We start from the raw sequence: 19,986 nt of genomic DNA, 5'->3' as shown, positions 1-19,986 counted from the left end.
GCAGTGGGCGGGCACCATACAGGAATAGTTTTCCTGCTACATATAAATTGGTGCTGATTCCTGTACACACAATCTAAATTTATTTTAAGTTATACCTGTCATTTTCTTATGCCTTGAATAAGAAAGGGATGGGTAATGGACAGGCATAAAATTTATGGAACTCACGTCATTTTTAGACAAAAATTTAAAAAGCCCTTCTAAAATTTTATATTGGCTAATAACCCGACAGAATTACGTAGACATTGCATATGAGCGAGACGCCTATTCTTCTCGCCCGGATTTTTTAAATTAGGACGTGTCTGAAGGGATCGGGGCCATTGTTCTATGTGATACTAGCCATGTATGGTTGAGACATGAAAAGTGAATTCCGTACCATGTTGCTCTTTGACTCAGATAATATTAAGCAGTTGATGGCTAAGGGTTATCTGCCTAATTTAATAAGTATTAGGGGAATTGTATACCAATTTTCCATGTATAATGCGTATCCAAGAAGATTGTGAAGAATAGAGCAGTGATTGTGTGAAAAATAGAGCTGTGATTAAGGACCTTGTGTGTCCCAAATTGGGCGCCATTATTTATAAATTTTGCAATATTTTTCAATAACCCACCAAAATTATCTACTTACCCATAAATTTTATCCTTTTTTTTTGTTGAAGAATAAATAATATTTTTTTCCGATACTTAGTTTTATTTATAGAGGCTATTGCTGTTCTATGTTTACTAAGTAATTCATTTTTAATGTTTTTTTCTCTGGCGGCTGCTTACTTCCGTGGTCCAGGTGGTTGAGCATTAGGCTCACGATCCGGAGGTCCTGGGTTCGATTCCCGGTGGGGACATATCACAAAAATTACTTTGTGGTCCCTAGTTTGGTTAGGACATTACAGGCTGATCACCTGATTGTCCAAAAGTAAGATGATCCGTGCTTCGGAAGGCACGTTAAGCCGTTGGTCCCGGTTACTACTTACTGATGTAAGTAAGTAGTCGTTAAATGAGCCACGTCAGAGGCCTTTGGCGGCTCAATAGTAACCCGGATACCAGGGTTTGGTTGGTACTCAACCTCACAATCCACACGATAGAAGAAGAATTTGATCCGAAATTGAGGGTGTTCTTTATTTGGTATCATAATTTTGAATTGTATTGATGTTTTATCTTGATTGTATTATTGTATTGTGGTGATTTCTAGAGCCGGTGCACTTCGAGTCAGTAGGAACGAACCTTACTACCAAGATGGGACTGCCAGTCACTCTAACATGTCGACCGATGGGTGACAATCCTATTAGAGTGAAATGGACTATAAATGGAATTCCTGTGGATTTCACTTCTTCGAGGTTCGTGTAATGCTTTTCCAATAAAATAAAAGATTAATACAGCTTTTTCATCTCGTGTGGATAAACTACCTGATTGCTCTGCACCAGGATTGGTAAACTTGGTCTTTGATCTCTCATCTCACACGAGAGAAGTAGTAGAAACTCATCTGGTAGATAATTACTGGTTACATACTCGTAGTAATACTTTCGGTCAAACAGATTTTGAATAGAATTGCAGACTCTATTCAGTGAGTGTTGCAAGAGGCCCAAAACCCATTAATTATTTAGTACTGCTGCCATCTAACGGAATTCATATGAACTAGGAGGCGGCAGACTCCAGTACATAAAAACCGTTACTAACTCTACGCTTGCACCTTCCGAGTTCCAGATTAGGAACATAGACAACGCTGCTCTACATAGTTCAGTCATTTGTAGACAGAGGGCGTTACTTTATAATATATTATTTTTTTCGTGGCGTAGTGGTCCCATTTTGGGCGCCATTATTGTTTACATTTTGATTGTTTACTAACTATAATAATAATACGGATTCATTGTTCAGTTCTAGTTGAGATGCTCCAACCAATAACCCAATCCAGGCCTAAATCAATGATTGTCGGATTTGTTTTCGAATTCATGTTTGGATCATAAATGATTATCACGTGCTCAGCGGTGAAGGAAAACATCGTGAGGAAACCTACATTCCCGAGAAATCCATTTTCGGAGCTAGCTTTCCCTTCGCGGGTTGGAAGGTCAGACAGTCGCTTCTGTAAAAAAAACCGGACCTGTCAAATCTTCTGTGAAAAACGGGATAATGCTAGGGATATGATGAGTTCCGAAAAGTTCAGATTATTTACTTTATTTAGTATTGATTTAGTAGAAGATTGATAAAATTATGTTATTTTTACACATCACATCACTAATTTAAGAGCCACGCTCTTGTCGGTTTAGCATCCTCCATGTTACTTTTTAGGGAAAAATAGAGCAATGGTTTTGTTTTTATTTATTTTTTGTACTGTACAATTGCAATAAAACTCTTTTGATTTTTTTTTGACTATGGGTCTTAATGATGTGTTGGATGTCATTTTAAGGATCACAATATCGGAGACAATGACTCACAATGGGATCAAAAGCATCATTAACATCAACTATGTGGAGAGTAGAGACGGGGGAAGTTACGAGTGCAAAGCCAGCAATCCATACGGCATCGCTGCTTATACTGTGCATTTGAATATTCTTGGTAAGTATTTTGACCGCCTTCATGGTCTAGTGGTTAAAGCGTTGGTCTCGGGATCTGGAGATCCGGGTTCGATTCCCGATGAGAACATTGTCGAAATCACTTTGTGAGGCTGTCCTTTGTTTGGTAAGGACATTGCAGCCTTGAATCACCTGATTGTCCGTGCGCTTTGGAGGGCATGTTAAGCCGTTGGTCTCGGCTATTAGCAGTGAAACACCTCCATAAACCCGCAGAGGAGTAGCGTGGTGGAGTATGCTCCATACCCATTCCGGTTGATGGCACCAATGGGACGTATTTAGGCTGTTTATTTTATGTTGTGTATGTTTATTATTATCGTTTTTATAATTTTGTGTGCTTATGAAAACTAAATATTTTACTTACTTACTTAGAGATTGACTTTTGATATGCGATGGACTGCAGCAATAAGCTTATGTTATGTATTTTTTTTTTTATATTTGACCCAGTCATATACCTAATGGGGTACAAAACTGTCTATTCCTCCACCAGGTGTCGCTACTGTTGAGTTTTCTTAAATTTTGACAGTTCCCCATACTATGTGAGTAAACAAACATATTGTTTTGGTTATTATATTCACACCATAATCTATTGCGCAGCGTTCAACTGCAAAATCATAGAAATCAGAAAACTGAGAAAAACTTTCGCTTTTCTTTTTCGTAACTCATTCTTGAGACGGGGTACACTCCACGTTGCTCTACATTTTATAGTAGTTATAGGCGGACAGTATGGAGAACTGTCAAAATTTAGGAACACTCAACAGTGGTACCGTCTACATTTGAGCTTCTAGTTTTTATGCTCATTGAAAGAAATTCTTTATAAAATCTTCAGAGCCACCCACTCCTCCATTGGACTTGCAAGTGGACTCAGTGACCAGCATCTCTGCCAAGCTGAGCTGGAGAGACACCACCAGCACCCACGTTCAATACTACACCATACAGTATGCCAGCAACGACTTCACACTTTGGGATACTGCTAAAAATATTAATATTACCAGGTTAGTACAATACAATACAATACAAATACACTCTATTGCACCAAAACAGACACTACATTTATTTACAGTAGTTTTATTGTTAGTACTACTATCCGTATGGGTACTGGATGTATGGTGCGGAAGGCAAGAGGAAACCACTGTCCTAAACCTTTCCCTAAAAAAGTAGTAAGGTACGCCGACAAGAGCGTGGCTCTTAAATTAATGATGTTGAATACTACACATACTATGCAAGGCTTCTATACTTGACTGTGCGATGTGCGTTTATGTGGCATTTGCGCATATAAAAGTAAGTGCGCAATGTCAAATAGCAATATTGCTTTTAAACCGACTTCAAAAAAAGGATGAGGTTCTTAATTCGTCTATATTTCGAGAATAAATGATAATTGTAAATATTTAAATAGTAATAATGACTTTGTTAAATTATTAGGTTTTAAGTTGTCAATATTTAATTAATTGTACATATATAGAAAAATGCCCAGCAGTGGGCGTCGTACGGCTGATGATGATGATGATATAGATAAATACATTAATTACTTACGTTATTTACCGCTTTTAGTTATGTAGATACTGTTTTTGGCGAATGTTTTTTTTTGAAGTCGTTTTTTTTAAATGTTAGTTTTTAGATGAACCGCTCCAATGTGGCCTTTTTAACCCCTATGTTCTTATAAATACACGAGACTCAAGATTTATTAATGTTAGAGTACGAATATTATACTCTGATCCCAAGGTAACAGTGACCTTTGTGGAGGACGCATAGCGCCAGTTAAACAATGGCTCACTGTCACTGATTACTTTTATTGGATGTTCTCTGTACGGAGTTCGACACAAGAATGGTACAACTCGTGCGGCTCGCCGTCTTATAAGGGTTGTCCCCACTACCGTACCTTGCACGTGTGTCGTAAACAAGTGCAGGTGTTGTTTGTTTGCTAGCCGCACGTGTTGTTTACAGTTAACATAATATTTAGATTTTCAATATTTCGCTGTCGCGCTATCATTAATGATTTACTGTTTTGTTTTTTCTATTATAATTTTTATTTTTGTATCCTTTTTCATTCCTTGTTTATTTTTTGTTGCATTAGTTTTTATAGTTTTCTAGTCGTACAGCGCATTGGGCCACACTGTAATGTTGTATGTACCTTTATAAATAAATAAATAATAAATAACTGCTCAGGGTGCTATTAGAGCATAGAGTAAAGACCTAAAAATACGCTTCCAGACAAGACAGCGACCTCCGTCAGAGTATAGAACTGCGGGACCTTCAACCAGCAGTAGACTACAGAGTACGAGTGGCATCTGGCAACCAAGTGGACCTAAGTCCGTTCACGCAGCCTGTACATTTCACTACTCAACAGGAAGGTAAGGAAGGAAGGTACTTTCTACTCCAAGTCTTTCACGGTGCAAGCTGTCCGTTTGTGGAATTCTCTGCCTGAAAGCATTAGGAGAGCTTCGTCATTGGAGTCCTTTAAACGGCAAGTCAAGGCGCATTTCCTTACCTCTATTTCCTCTTCATCTTCATAATCTATCTACTCCTTTTCTTCCATAGTATATGTAGTAGTTTAAGTAGTGATATTTATTTATTATAACAATTATAATTATGTGTATTATTATTATGTAGTTTATGTAGTCGAAAGTGTATTTATTTTTATATGCACAAGTATTCCCATGCTGCACTATCCCGCTATATTACTTAATATTCAATATCTCCTATACTTAAAGGTTGCCTGGAAGAGATTGCTACTTAGCAATAAGGCCGCCTATTGTACTAATTCTATTTCTCTTTTGTTTTGTATTTTGTTTTTTCCTGTTTGTGCAATAAAGTATTTGTTATGTTATGTTATGTTATGTAAGATACTGGATTACTGGAAGACACAAGAAAAAATAACTTGTGCCTTTTGTGTCTCTTCGTGCTGTCACATTGTGTTTCTGTTATAATCCTGTGTGTTTTTTGTATTATTTTTTAAGGATCTGGCTGAATATCGGCGTTGTATTTATTATTTATTTATTTGTACACAATAAAACAGACACAAGGTATTTATTATATTGCTTGCCGTATAGGTCGATATGACAACGCCCGAGCTAGAACCCTTTTCAGTTTTAAGTCTTACATTTCAAATATACCCAAAATTTTAATATTATGAAGTTCCATACACGTGCATACATAAACTCACGCCTATTTCCCACCAGGGTAAGCAGAGACTATGGGATTCCATTTGCTTCGATCCTGACGTACTTTTCTTGCAGTGTCTGCTTCATCATCATCAGCCCATTAACGTCCCCACTGCTGGGGCACAGGCCTTCCCTATGGATGGATAGGGAGATCAGGCCTTAAACCATCACGCGGGCCCAGTGCGGATTGATGGTTATTAACGACTGCTAATGCAGCCGGGACCAACGGCTTAACGTGCCTTCCGAAGCACGGAGGAGCTCGAGATGAAAACTTTTTTTTGTGGTCACCCATCCTGTGACCGGCCTTTGCGAAAGTTGCTTAACTTCAACAATCGCAGACGGAGCGCGTTTATACCGAAGGATACCGCCTTCGTTCGCATTAGTTCCATTGCTTAGTCCCATGATGGTACCTACTACTGCGATTTTTTTTTCGCATTAGTACCACTTATACGTCAAGATGAAATGATGGAACTACTGCGAATACTCAAATTAGAATTCTCAGTTGTACCATTTTGTAAATTATGGATGGAATGGTAAAAAGAAGCATTCAACTTCAGAAATACCTCCACACACTTGATTACTAATTAATTATTTAGGACACCATTACGGAGCGCGTTCCCTACCCCTGCGCCACCGAGCTCCTCGTCAGTGTCTGCTTACCGATGGGAAATAGGCGTGAGTTTATGTATGTATGTTATTAGCGAGCGAAATCAAAGATGACCAACAAAAAGAGTAAACGATCACAAAATTATAATAATGTAAAAAACCTTACTTTACACCCCCGTTGCTATGCGCCATATAATCAACAATACCTAGGCAACGGGGGTTGCCAGATCTGACGCCAACATATGGTATTTATGTGCATTATGGAATTCAAAGATACAAACAAAAATAAGATCTAAACACGCGGTAGCGTATCAAGCCAAGTTCAAGTAACAGAAATGACGAGCAGCACCGTGTGTAATTAAACGAACCATTTGGAGCCACTATTAAAAAAAATAAAATCCCCCACCCCAGAACCCGATAAACCTTATTACTATTGACCCCCTCATAATTCAAAAACTAATTCACACAAACCTGTCTAATTTAACTCATATATACAGACATCAGACCTTCGGCTACATGAAGAAATTATATTTTATGTTGTATAAATAAATTTCAGGACTGACCATTGAACTTGGCACCTATTTAGATCTCACTTCTTTTGTCGTTGAAGTCAACAACCAAGACATAGGTATAACTTGGCTCTCATTTCACATTTACGTTTTTAATGGGATTCAGATTACTATATTTTTTGATTTTATGCGATCATTTCCCAGCTTTCGCCACTTAAGAACCTTGCTTTTTTCCAGCACCATCATCAACCCCACTCAGCGTGCAAGTCCAGCAGACTGATAATCCTGGTGAGCTGGTGGTGTCCTGGCTGCCGCCACCGCGAGACAGTCACAACGGCCAACTTCAAGGGTACCATGTAAAGGCTGTACCCAGGATCAGTGGGGAAGCTGGTATGTACTACTGGAGTAACATAATATAAACAGCCTATACACGTCCCACTGCTGGGCACTGCGGGTTGGTGGAGGTATTTGGGCTAGTAGCCCAGGACCAACGGCTTAGCGTGTCATCCGAAGCACGGATCTTTTTTACTTTTTTGGACAATTAGGTGATTACTGGATTGTTCGTAAATTTTTTTTTTAACAGTTTCTGGGGAATGTACAATGTGCACTCATGTTAGAGCACAGGTGGAGAAATTTCGTACAAAAATATTATTCTTACATTCTTACCGTGTGCCGCTTAACGCGTAAGTGTAAGCGAGACAGATAGTCCGCGCTTTCCCTCTTACTCCTTAGCGGCTTACGACCGTATAAGAGCAACGTAGGACCCAGCGGGGATGGAGTCGGCGCTCGATACGAATTGGTGCGGGCGGGGTTAACCTTTCTATACGTAGTTGTTCTATAGCACAGGCTTACCCTAATGAGGGAATCGTGTGTTTGGGAAACGTCGATTGGAATCCCTCATTCCCTTCATAGTCAGAGGGGACAATGTACAGCGAGCATTCTTGCATTTTTAATATCGTGATAACCCTAGTAACCTTGACACCAGGGTTGATGCGGTTAGTACTCCACCTGACAACACACTTTTGTTGTTTTTTCACTAACCCTTACGATGTATCTAATAATCGTAAGGGTTAGTGACAATTAAAATACTCAGCGTAGAAGCAACAGCGAGGTTTGACTGAATCTGCATGGTAAAGAATGCTCCAGACCCCCCTTGTTTGATCGGATACGAATCGGGACGATCAATATTTAGCAGTATAATACACCAAATCCGATATCAAAGTTAATAAATATGAAATACCTTATAATATTTCAGGACCAAACGATACACAAACGAAGTTGTTGAAGATAATAGCGAGGAAGGGCAAACAAGAAACGCTACTCAGCGGATTACTGAAAAATACCAGGTAATAAATGATATTAGTTCACGACTATATAGTCCCCAATTGGGGTACATCCATCGCAAGGTAAACTAAGTACCCGCACTTCACCATCAGGTATATAAGAAACAATATTTTTTCTGAGCGGTGGTCAAAGTTGAGATGGTTGGAGTGATTCGATAAATTTTATTTATTTATTTGTAATCAATAAGTAAGTAATAATAATCCGTAATACTATTAAAAAATAATAATTAAATAAATAGGTAAAATGAAAATAGTAATATTTAAAAATAATTATCCAACAAACTCTAACAATCACAAATTACTTTATCTTGTCTAAAATTAATTTACGTAATTTAATTTAATTATATTTTTTTAATTTAATCAAAAAGATCTCTTATTAATTATAATGGTGTCAATGTAAATATTATACATTCCAGGTATGCAGTATCAGTAAGTGCCTTTAACTCAGCTGGAAATGGACCTTTCTCTCTACCAGTCTATCAAACTACGAGAGAAGGAGGTATGTGATTTTGTTCTTCTATATTAAAGCAACATCTACGAAAGACGAGTTGCCTACTGCCTAGACAGGGAAAGGTTGGACAATGCAACAAATTGTCTTGTCTTCTCTTCTATTGACCCTTCTACTCCCAAAACAACCTTAAAATAGTCAAACGATGCTATGTTTACGCACAGCTCGCAATGTGGACAGGACGTCTGTCCCACATGGGTGGTAAGCTAATACTGACCTAACAGCGCTACCCCCACCACTTATTCAGCATACATTTATTGGTCAACATAATTACGCAAATCTTCAAGCATGTTAACATATTACATGTTGTTTAACTAACTCCATCATATTCCAGCACCAGAGCATCCACCGTCAGCAGTAGAATGTCGAGGCGTGTCGTCATCTTCTCTGCGTATCGCCTGGCAGCCGATACCATCGTATGGCACCTCTCTTCTTGGCTACTCCATTTATTATAGTACTGAAGGTTCGTAAGATTTTTTTACTGTTCGTTATATCAGTGTTTGTTTAACATATTATGAGGTCAATTGAATATATTATACCAATAATTTTGTTAAACGTTTAATACGTCTTGTTGACAACTGCTGGATAAGTCATTAATATAAATGTCTCTTTGGCTGTTTACAAAATTTCAGTACCTTTGCTTCTTGAAATAATAAAAAGTATTATTAAATCAGTCAATGGTGTAGTAAGATGCATTTCTTTTTGTACCTATTATAGTAGCACAAAGAGCCCCAAGATTGGACCTAAGTAACATTTTCGTCAGCAGTTAATTCGAGTATTTATGTTTAAGTTTATTAACATGCGTTTTCACTTCACCTCCACCTTAAGCTTCACCATACTCCTCTATCTATCCTTTATTAAGTATATTGTTCACTTTATTAGTATCACTATTAAGTATACCTATCTGTATAAATTTCAGATGGTCCATGGCAGAATATAAGCTCACCGCACACAGAGATCTACCTCCAAGCATTGTCAAAATATACCAACTACACTGTGAAAGTAGCTGGGTTCTCTAACTACGGGCTCGGGCCGTTTTCATATCCCGTTATTTGCACTACTTTGCAAGATGGTAAGTTGTATCAAACGTCTCTATTAAGGTTAAGATTTTATCTATCTATCTAAGGTTATTTTTGAAAGGCCTTTGATATGGTTCATGGTCATATATACATATCGCCGTAACCAACATTCCGACGCACATATAATATCACTTTTCGGATCATCGGGAGGTGTACCATTGAAGTGTACTTAGTCCAAGCCAAACTAGGATTTCCCGCTGGGAATCAAACCCAGGGTCTCCAGTGACGGGAAAGATCTGGAATGTTCTTCGCTACGTACGTCTGTTGAGTACTTAATACAGAACGAGAGTTTAACTTTTAGTTTAACGCTACAGGCTGATGACACTGACAAACGACAACGAATTCATAACCAATAGCTGATGGTTAGGCCGTCAAGGCCCCACCAACCCGCATTGGAGCAGCGTGGTGGAGTATGCTCCATACCCCCTCCGGTTGATTGACGGGAGGCCTGTGCCCAGCAGTGGGACGTATATAGGCTGGTTATGTAGGCCGTCAAGGCAACAAGATCTATCTACTCAGCCTGCACTGCTGGGTATAGGCCTCCTCTCTTTCTGTGCAAGTCTCATCCATTGCTTTCCAGAGTACCTCACAATGTCATCCGACCACCCAAAAACAACAAGATATTTGTTGCAAGAAATATTTTATTCCAGCTCCCGGTCCACCAGCGGCCATCAAAGTGCTGGTATCATCCGCCTCTTCACTCCTTGTCAGCTGGAAGAAACCTGACCAGCCTAACGGAGAGATCACGCACTATACTGTTTATGTGAAACCTGTTTCAAGGTAAGTACGACATCCTTGACATCCATTAACTTTTTGAAGCCTAAAATTTTAACCAAAAACTGCACTTCTTCCGAAATATTGCACTTATTCGGTTTTTAGCGAAATAGCTTGCAGAAATTTATGTTTGTCTAAAATAATAATCTCAAGAGTTTCCAAGGTCAGAATAGATAGTTTGCTAAGTAATGTCGTTCCATCTTAGCGCTCTTACACATGTAGAGCATTTTGCTGTAATAACGAAATGTACAAAGACAAATGCAGCTGTCACCATTAACGGCAGCAAAATTTCAACCAATGTCAACAGCTGCAGTTATATCTGTCTACAGCTGCAGTTGGCTCTATCGACAGTAAAGTGCTGCTGACTCTTAGGCTGCATAGTCATTTCTCGCCTGATCTGATAGTGGTTAAACTATCTTGAACAAAAAATAGGTCTAAAGAATATGTCTTCTTCAATATAATATACAGCTAATAACATAATATGTATATTGACACTGATACCAAGAGCATCTGCATATTGTCATCTGATGACTTATGGCTTTGACTACTGATGGGTAACACTTTAACACGATATTCAAATTTCCCTTCCAGCACAATATCTCCTCAAAGCTACCGAGTAGAACCATCTCAAGACAACGTATTTCGACAACTATCGTTCCCTGTAAGCGGTTTGACGTCAGGAAGACAGTACGAAGTGTTTGTTAGAGCTCACACAGCTGCTGGGGAAGGGACACCCAGTAATAGAGTGCATATTGAACTGCATTCTAGAGGTAAGTTGGAACAATTTGGTTCTTCTTTCGTGCTAATAGAATTTATAATTGGAAATTCAGTTGCCGTTGTGGTGAAAGAAGCGTAAGGATAGTTGTTTCTTCTTACTGAGTTTTGAACTTTTTCAATATTTTTTCTTTTAATCCTATTATTTCCTGTTGGGTTTTACAATGATTTACATCAATACTCATTACTAAATAACTTTATTTCCATTCCACAATGTAGATATGGACAGAACTATAAAATAGGATAAGAAGACTGGAGGGCGTAGAAAATTAGGAGAGGAGAGCGTTTTTATAACGTCTTAGACTCTTAGTATAGTAACATAATATTGGCCTTGATTTCTTCAGCCACGTCCTAATTTGTCATTTTGTCTGTTATCCATGAAATTAGAAGGATAAACGAAGGAATTCTTTACAGCGCCATCTATTTTGTTGTTGAGGAACGTGGTCTGGAAATTTCCTCATTATCATCTCATGTACCGTTACTTTCACATTATTTCCAGTTGTTGCCGGTGTTGCATCCCTCGGTGGCCCTATATCAGTAGGAGTGGGAAGCTCCCTACTCCTAGTGTGTCAATGTGTGGGCGTCCCCCCTCCTCGAACCGTGTGGTACCACAAGCACAACATCATCACTCACCATCCTCGCTTCACCAGGAACCATGATGATAGTCTGCTTATCAATAGTAAGTATTGTTGTAATGACATTATCATCCAATGTCTTTACTTATTACAAATAGGCTAGGTTCCAACTAGTCTAATCAGTAACTTTTTACTAAACGTCTAAACACGAAATTACTATAGATTGAATGAAAAAGCACGCTGTGACGTTATGGAAAAACGTGATAATATATCGGATTTATTAGATATTCTTCTAAAATGACTAATTACTTGAGCTGTCCACCCAACGTTAAGTCATTTTATTCGTAGATCCTTCTTCCTATTTTACAGACATAGACCAATCCCTCAGCGGTAACTACACCTGCTTAGCCAAGAACCTCTACGGCTCGGACTCAGTATCATATGAAGTATCAGTGTTACCGACACCTGAACCTCCGACTTTGAGAGTGACCTCTCATAAAAATGCTCTCCATCTAACCTGGGACGAGCCTAGGAGAGGGAGTGGGAAGTTACAGAAAATTAGTAAGTATTTATTAAATAACATAAAATAAGCTCACGACTATTCCATCGCAAGATGAACTAAGTATCCACATCTCATCGAGCATTCTGTTAGACCAACGTGATTGGTGATGAGCTGTCTATAATGATAGAATCAACGATGTTGGTAAAAATGTAAGTCTGGTACTGGCGTTCGAACCAGCGCTCCCAGTTTGAGAAGCAATCCAGTGAACCACAGGAGCACAGTATCTATCACACACACAATGAGTACTCACAGTGAGTATTTATTATTAAAAAGTATAAAATAACAACGGACTCAATGGTAATGAGAAAGATAATGAATAATCAGGTACAAAAACACAAACAACAATACTCTAGGAATAGTTTGCCGAGATTCCCAGAGCCATAATGAAAAATACTTTTGAACAAAAGACCATAATTTTAACCAGAAATTGCGATTCAATGAACTAACTGAGCAACTAGAAAACGAAATGTTTATCAGCAATAACATCGTCCGTTATTCAACAAAAAAATGTTACTTGAGCCAATTCTGTCCATCCCAAAGTTCTTGAAAAAAAGACAGTCCATTTGGATCTAACACTACAATCAATGTTTACGCGTTTGGTTTTCAGGTTACAATCTAACATGGAAAGAAACAAACGGTTCCTGGCAGGATGCCTGGTCAAATAAGGGCACCTCAATCCAAGGAACTCAGGAGTTTACTCTTCAGGGTCTCAAATGTGGGACCAAGTACTCTTTAAGGATGACAGCTTCCAATAGCGTTGGGTCTTCACAACCCACTTACGTGGATGCTACCACTTTAGGGGGAGGTTGGTTGAATATTATGCTATTTTTTGTCAATCTTCGATGCACACTATTGGCAGATATGGTCAAAAGGGCTTCCCTGAATCAGATCGAAGAGGATAAGAAAGTAGGCAAACCTTTCAGATGAGAATATGAGAGTTATAAGACACAAGAGGTTTGGAGTCACTCATGTCCGTAGGTGATGCTAATCGAGCGACATATTTACCGGTGATAAGCTTCGACCGTGGCTGGTTACCACCCTCCAGAAAAAGCTAAGAAACCAAACGACGAAACTTGTACTGCGGCAGAAAAAGCTGCTAGAGAGCATGTGTGCTTATCACTCTCAGTGCCTTAGTCTTACTGCTTTTTCCCTGCTCACTCACTCTTCCTCAAACTCTTAAAACCAAACTAGGGAGCGCAAATTGATTTTTGTCATACATCCCCACCACACGGGATTCGAATCTGGGAATTCCGGATCATGAGTCCAACACTCTACTACTAGCCCACGGAGGCTTAATTAACTAATAATTTTTGGTTACAGTCCCAATATCACCAACAAGTACAGAATGGTTTTGGAGTAACGCCACTCATATCTACATCCAGCTGAGTGGTTGGGATGACAATGGATGCGAAGTCACCAGGTGGGAGGTGGACTACAGAGAGTACGGTGGAAAGACGTGGAAGAAAGCTGATAATAAAGTTGTAAGTAAAACACATAAACTTATGTTTAAGATCCCAAAAAGGGTAAAGTCAGAAGTAATCTGAAGACAACTTGCAGCCACTTTTGATACTGCAAGCTCTTCACAGCAACCGCACACGCCTAGTTGTCCGTAGATGGAATGGAGTGGGTGGAATTAAGAGACCCCCCACACTAGCGTCTTTCGAGCATCGTTGTCGTGCCAGCGTCTGCGCGACATCTACGCGACGTCGACGCCTCGCCGAGCGTGCGCAGTTCAACGTTTTTTGATATTTTATATCGTTCTGCATCAATTGTAATAGTTCGTCAAATATAATATACGACGACGCTCGAAAGACGCTAAGGGGTCTCTAACTCGTGAAGTTCCTACGCACACTCGCCGAAGTGTATCCTATAAAAGACCGATAAACAAGCTATCCTTCGTCTGTGGTGTGCATTGTGTTAATATCTTATATCATTTCCAGCCACAGCTTGATCAGCAATGGGGCCACTACTCATCGTCTGTCCTCAACCAGCCGAATTCATTCGTCATCGCTGAGCTATCAGCTGCGCAGTGGTACCAGATAAGGATTACTGCCGAAAACTCCGCCGGTATATCCACTTCAGTGTACAATTATGCTACTACCACTATTCTTGGAGGTAAGTTCATTCAATTAATAAATTATTGTTAAGGTATTTCTAATGAATCTCCTCGAAGTCTTATTTCTTTGATTCTATGAGAAAAAATCAAGAAGCAGTTTCCTTGGTGCGTTTGATGTGTGATTGTTGAATTGTTATTTTATTCCTTTCCAGAATCCATTGGTCCCCCATCAGAGTTCATTGACCTCAATATGCTTGTCATCATATGCAGCTCAATTCTTCTTATGCTGTGTTCTTTGACTTGCGTGTATATTTTGGTGAAGAGACATAAGTAAGTTATTATTTTCTAATACTTTTCTGCTATCTAATATCATGTGTTTTATACAGCGTAGTTTTTGTCTTAATAAAATGGGAAGGAGCATATTATAGAATAAAGAATAAAATATAACTTACAGAACGGACACTCTTTGCAGCGCACCAATGAGGATAAAAATTGCCTATTTCTCCCATCAGGTGTCGCTACTGTTGAGTGTTTTCATATTTTCACAGTTCCCCATACTATTTGATTATTGCAGCATTTGAGAGGAGCTAAACCCAGTCATAGATAAGGTATCAAAATTTAATATTGATGAATTTGTTTTTCCAGTCACCATCGTCTTACAGAGTACAGGAATTCTCTAACAGCAGAGTGTAAATCAGAACGAAGCAACGTCACAGCTAACACTCCTCAAAGTGTTGCCAATGACAACAACAGGGTATACAGCACTCCCATACACTTACCTGCTGACAGTAAACATGGTGAGTACATAATTAAAGACACCAGACACTGTACCGACTTACTCGCATTACTAACATCAGGGGTTCCAATCGCACCAGGGTTCTAAAATACTAAAGTTGACTTTATGAGTTTGATTTTATATTTGAATCATAGATGTAGAATATAAAATTAACGGGGATAATTTATTTATCTTCACTCCCTTTATTTTCTCGTTTTTACAAAAAAACTAATGCACCTTACACTCCGACCCCAATGGTATAAAAGACAACAACCTTGTTCTTTTTAGAAACTTCCTTCCGTCCCATTCATGGTTTATGAAAGGGACGGGAAATCCTAAATTCGTACCATAAATAACCAAATCCCTATTCATTCTCCTTCCATAGTATTCTCTCTTACTTTCTATTAATCTTCTGTTCCATTATACTCACTTTCCTCATCACATCACTAATTTAAGAGCCACGATCTTGTCGGTGTAGCATTCTCCATTCTTGTCTATCAAATACCAATTCCTTCACCTCCTTATAAGACACGACGTTCGCCTTCTCTTTAATCTGTTCCATGTAAGCTCTTCTTGGTCTTCCCGTTCTTCTCTTTTACTTTCCTACATAGATATATTTTAATATATCGTAGACTGGCTTCTATTTATAGATTAGCATTTTATGATTTGTCTTTGACCCGGTCATCTAGAAAAGATAGGTAAAAATAGCTTTCCTGTAAGTACATTGTTAGTTATAGTCAGATGAAGCTCACGAAAGCAGCAACCATTTATTGGCTAGGCGCTCTGTCAACACATCTAATAAGGATAATAAACACTATTACAAGTTCTTACCTCAAACGTATTTGCCACAAAACGTATTATTTTTCATTGGGTTGTTATGGTTGCCTAATTTGTCTAATTGCCTAATAAGGCCACCTGTTGAGCTTTCCTATTTCTCTTTTGTTTTGTATTTCATGTGTGTGCAATAAAGTATTTGCTATGTTATATATTTGTTTCAGAATTATACGAAATAAGTCCATACGCACAATTCGCCATAGGTTTTCGGACGTTCGGTCATGTGGACAACCAAGAAGTGCCGAGCAGGCTACATCTGCCAGGCAACAGTAAATCCAGATATGATAGCGGTAAGATGTATTTTAGATTCGTCCATGTATGCGTTTGGCGTTTGACATAATATATAATCTCTCTCTTTACACACTTTTTTTGACATATATATTATTATATGTACTTTATTTATTCAATAGTGTAATTAATTGGTAGTATTCTTCCGAAGTACAAAATGTAACAATAGCGGAATATTGCATCGAGACAAACTTGCAAGGTTTAGCAATGCGATTCAATTGTATCATTATGTAAAATGTTTTCAACAATAAATAAAAAAAGAACTACTTATCTACTGTTGCTCTAAAAATACCACATTGAAGAAATTCATTTTAAAAAGAAATGTTGCTGTTTGATACTTGTTGACATTGCGCACTTATTTTTTTATGCGCAAATATCAAATTGCTTATTTTTCTCCATACTAATATTATAAATGAAAAATAATCACTAATATTGTACTACTTTATCTGTTACATATTACTAGGTACATAAAAATAAACCTTTTGTGTTATTGTTTCAGAAACAAGCTTTCAGATGAGGTCGGAATCTGAAGAGAGTGACTGCGTATCTCGAACAACTACATTGAAAAGTGCGCCTAGAAGTAAGCAATATAAACTAATGAATATATTTATTTAATTAAATATTTTATTTAGAATATGTTTTAAAAACAGAAAAAAACTAACAATAGCCAGTTTCATCTGTTTGGTCTAAATCAAATGAATGAAATGAATTAATTTGGAATGAATGAAATGAATGGAAGTATTTTATTAATTAATTCACGTAATAATAATTTTATTTAATTCACGTAACTAAGGCCCTTACAATATATACCTTAACTTTGAATACATACAAAATTATAATTATAATTAAAATATTAAACTGTTTAGGGAATTTATTATTCTTCTTCGCCTCAATACTACTCCCTCTGGCCAAAAGTCTGCATGTGGCAGCTTAGCAGCGAGTGTGGTGGAAACATGAAGCTTGAAAGACCTAAAGCTTGTAGACCTCTCAGACTTGAGGAGAGTAACCTCCACCCGCATCGGCTTCGATACACCAGCCACTGGGCGTTCTCTTCTTCTTCTTCCAATGCCTATCCATTACTGGGCGTTGGCCGTCAGCTTAAAGAAATCTTCTCTAACAGAAGCAAGACGAAACAGTTTCTCCACGGTTGTAACCCCGGTCCAAACGCGGATGTTCCACAGTCACGACTTCTTGCTCCCTCCTCGATGTCTTAATTTATACCTAATTGGAGGTCCGGGTTCGATTCCCGATGAAGACATCGTCGAAATCACTTTGTGAGACTGTCCTTTGTTTGTTAAGGACTTTTCAGTCTTGAATCACCTGATTGTCCGAAAAATTAAGATGATTCCGTGCTTCGGTAGGGCACGTTAAGCCGTTGGTCCCGGCTATTAGCCGTAAAAACACCTCCACCAACCCGCAGTGGAGCAGCGTGGTGGAGTATGCTCCATACTCCTCCGGTTGATTAAGGGGAGGCCTGTGCCGTATATGTTTATGGTACTATAATTAGAAAAATATCTCTCTAGCTTGTCTCTCTGAGAATGCAAAATCTGATAGAGGGATTATGTATTTTCTACTTTGATGGATAATTGTTATTGGCAGTTGGCTGATACGCCGTAAGCCACTGAGGAGTAAAGAGAGAGCGCGTGCTGACTATCTCTTTCGCACTTACGCGATAAAGCGGCACACTGTAAAAAATATGTTTTAAAATATCAATTTTTGTATGGAAAGTCTGGGGTGTGTCAGTACTTAGTTTTATGTAATTAAAAATAGGTTATGTAATCGTAAAAAATGTGAGGGAAAGCCATGGATACCTAAATACATTATTATAAACGGCCGAATGTTTCTTTTTTTTTAATTAAGATGGGTTTGCTCTTGACTTCGTTCTTCCACGAGGAGAAGAGGTCGACGGTGGAACGAGCTTACCCAGAAGATGCCCAGATGTTTTATCAGTAAGGAGATCTCAAATATCTCTTTTCATTTCAGAAGGCTGCAGAGTACCACATCATAGGTAGCTGAGGAAGAAACCAAATATAATAGTAAATCAATAGTTAACAATATTTTTAAAAGGTTGTGTTCATTGTTCATCTTAACTGTTTACGATTTAAGAATACCTACGTAAGATATTATTACAAAATAGATTTGATAATCGATTTTTCTTTTAAGGTTACAAACCATATCGACATGAAAGCAATATTTCTAAAGCACTCGGGGATTAAAAATGCCTCATACAAACAATTCGTCTAAAAATCAATATTGTAATTTGACATTTGCGCATAAAAAAGTGTGCAATGTCAAGATATATCAAATAGCAATATTCCTTTTTAGTTGAATTGCTTTAATGTGGCCTTTTCAACCCCTTATATCTTTTTTATATCAATATTACAACAATGTTCAAATAAAAGATTTATATTCTTTAATAATAGTAGGTACTTTCAGTAGGTACGATAAGGTGCAAAAGTCCAATCAGTTTTTTGCAAAGTAAGAAATTAACTGGTTGCACTTAAGACCTCCTGGCTACATGTCGTTTCTGTAATAGACCAAAAACACCTACAAAAACATACATTTTATTATTTTGACAACTAATGGTTCATAATTCGCTGGGCTCAGTAACTGCACTTTTGTTCTTTGATTGTACATACAGATGGCACCTTGCATTAAGCATATTATAGCAACAAGGATCTTTAAGCATGTGGCTGCAATCGGAATTAGCGCCGTGAATTACAATGAAACTAAATATTTTGCATAACGTTACATATTCGTATCCAAAGCGTGACTGGCCTATACCGGTATTAAATATTTTTTTCTACTCCTCTACTTTAATCTGGCATTTAAATAACCAAAAAGTCTAATATAAGTACATACATAATTAAACTCTTTGAAAAAGTGTACGCTCTATGGCCTATAAAAGCATTGTTTACAAAGTGTAACTGTACTATAATATCGCCAAAAGAGCATTGTTGTTGTTTTTTTTTTTTGACCTGGAAACTGGCACCTTTACTTTGTTTGGTGCCATAGATATACTATAAAAAAAAGTATACATTTGCCGCCATTTTCCCGCGCGTTGGAAAATAAATTGGAATTTTTTTGTGTTTCGTTTAAAATTACGTCGTCGTAGAAAAAGTATTGTATGCAACGTTGTATAACTAGGTCAAAAAATGCTCGTGGCGTCTCTTATTGCGATGTTCGCCAAGGCTCACATCGCAACTCACGCCACTCGCATTTTTTGACCCTTCTTATACAACTGTTGCATAAAATACTATTTTAATTGTAGCTAATGTGTTCCATTTTAAAAAACCTACTCGAAAAACACTCCACACAATGAACAATTTTACACGAATTCAAAGTTATATTGTAAAACTATTTCATCTTTAGGGAAAGAGGGTTTTTACATGCTACGTTCCTTAAAAACAAAATAGATGGCGGTGTACAGGTTTTTGCTGGATAACCTTATAATTTCATGGATAACAGATATGCATCTTTTATCTTTGTTTTTGGGTATAAATGATGACCCTTTTTATCACACCAATACATGTGTCTACACTCAGCGGGATCCCCTGTCTAGGAGACATAAGAGTGATGCAGAG

At 38.0% G+C, this 19,986-nt stretch overlaps 1 protein-coding gene across 1 annotated transcript in view; it reads left to right on the top strand.

Moving 5' to 3' along the window:
* LOC126377455 (Down syndrome cell adhesion molecule-like protein Dscam2) overlaps positions 1-18,507 on the top strand; it is a 45,916-nt gene extending 27,409 nt beyond the window's left edge. The window contains exons 11-31 of the mRNA XM_050025189.1: positions 1,184-1,328; positions 2,396-2,544; positions 3,388-3,553; positions 4,770-4,909; positions 7,072-7,224; positions 8,090-8,180; positions 8,594-8,676; positions 9,020-9,148; positions 9,605-9,757; positions 10,415-10,544; positions 11,130-11,308; positions 11,812-11,991; positions 12,257-12,448; positions 13,057-13,254; positions 13,770-13,930; positions 14,390-14,564; positions 14,718-14,835; positions 15,151-15,302; positions 16,279-16,404; positions 16,902-16,982; positions 18,386-18,507. Of these exons, the coding sequence (XP_049881146.1) occupies positions 1,184-1,328; positions 2,396-2,544; positions 3,388-3,553; positions 4,770-4,909; positions 7,072-7,224; positions 8,090-8,180; positions 8,594-8,676; positions 9,020-9,148; positions 9,605-9,757; positions 10,415-10,544; positions 11,130-11,308; positions 11,812-11,991; positions 12,257-12,448; positions 13,057-13,254; positions 13,770-13,930; positions 14,390-14,564; positions 14,718-14,835; positions 15,151-15,302; positions 16,279-16,404; positions 16,902-16,982; positions 18,386-18,414 (2,930 nt within the window). The 3' untranslated portion in view covers positions 18,415-18,507. The remainder of the gene's footprint in view (positions 1-1,183; positions 1,329-2,395; positions 2,545-3,387; positions 3,554-4,769; positions 4,910-7,071; positions 7,225-8,089; positions 8,181-8,593; positions 8,677-9,019; positions 9,149-9,604; positions 9,758-10,414; positions 10,545-11,129; positions 11,309-11,811; positions 11,992-12,256; positions 12,449-13,056; positions 13,255-13,769; positions 13,931-14,389; positions 14,565-14,717; positions 14,836-15,150; positions 15,303-16,278; positions 16,405-16,901; positions 16,983-18,385) is intronic.
* The last annotated feature ends 1,479 nt before the right edge of the window (positions 18,508-19,986 follow it).

The sequence above is a fragment of the Pectinophora gossypiella genome, chromosome 23, assembly GCF_024362695.1.
Source record: "Pectinophora gossypiella chromosome 23, ilPecGoss1.1, whole genome shotgun sequence".
NCBI lineage: Eukaryota > Metazoa > Arthropoda > Insecta > Lepidoptera > Gelechiidae > Pectinophora > Pectinophora gossypiella.
This window is presented reverse-complemented; position numbering and strand designations above follow the sequence as displayed.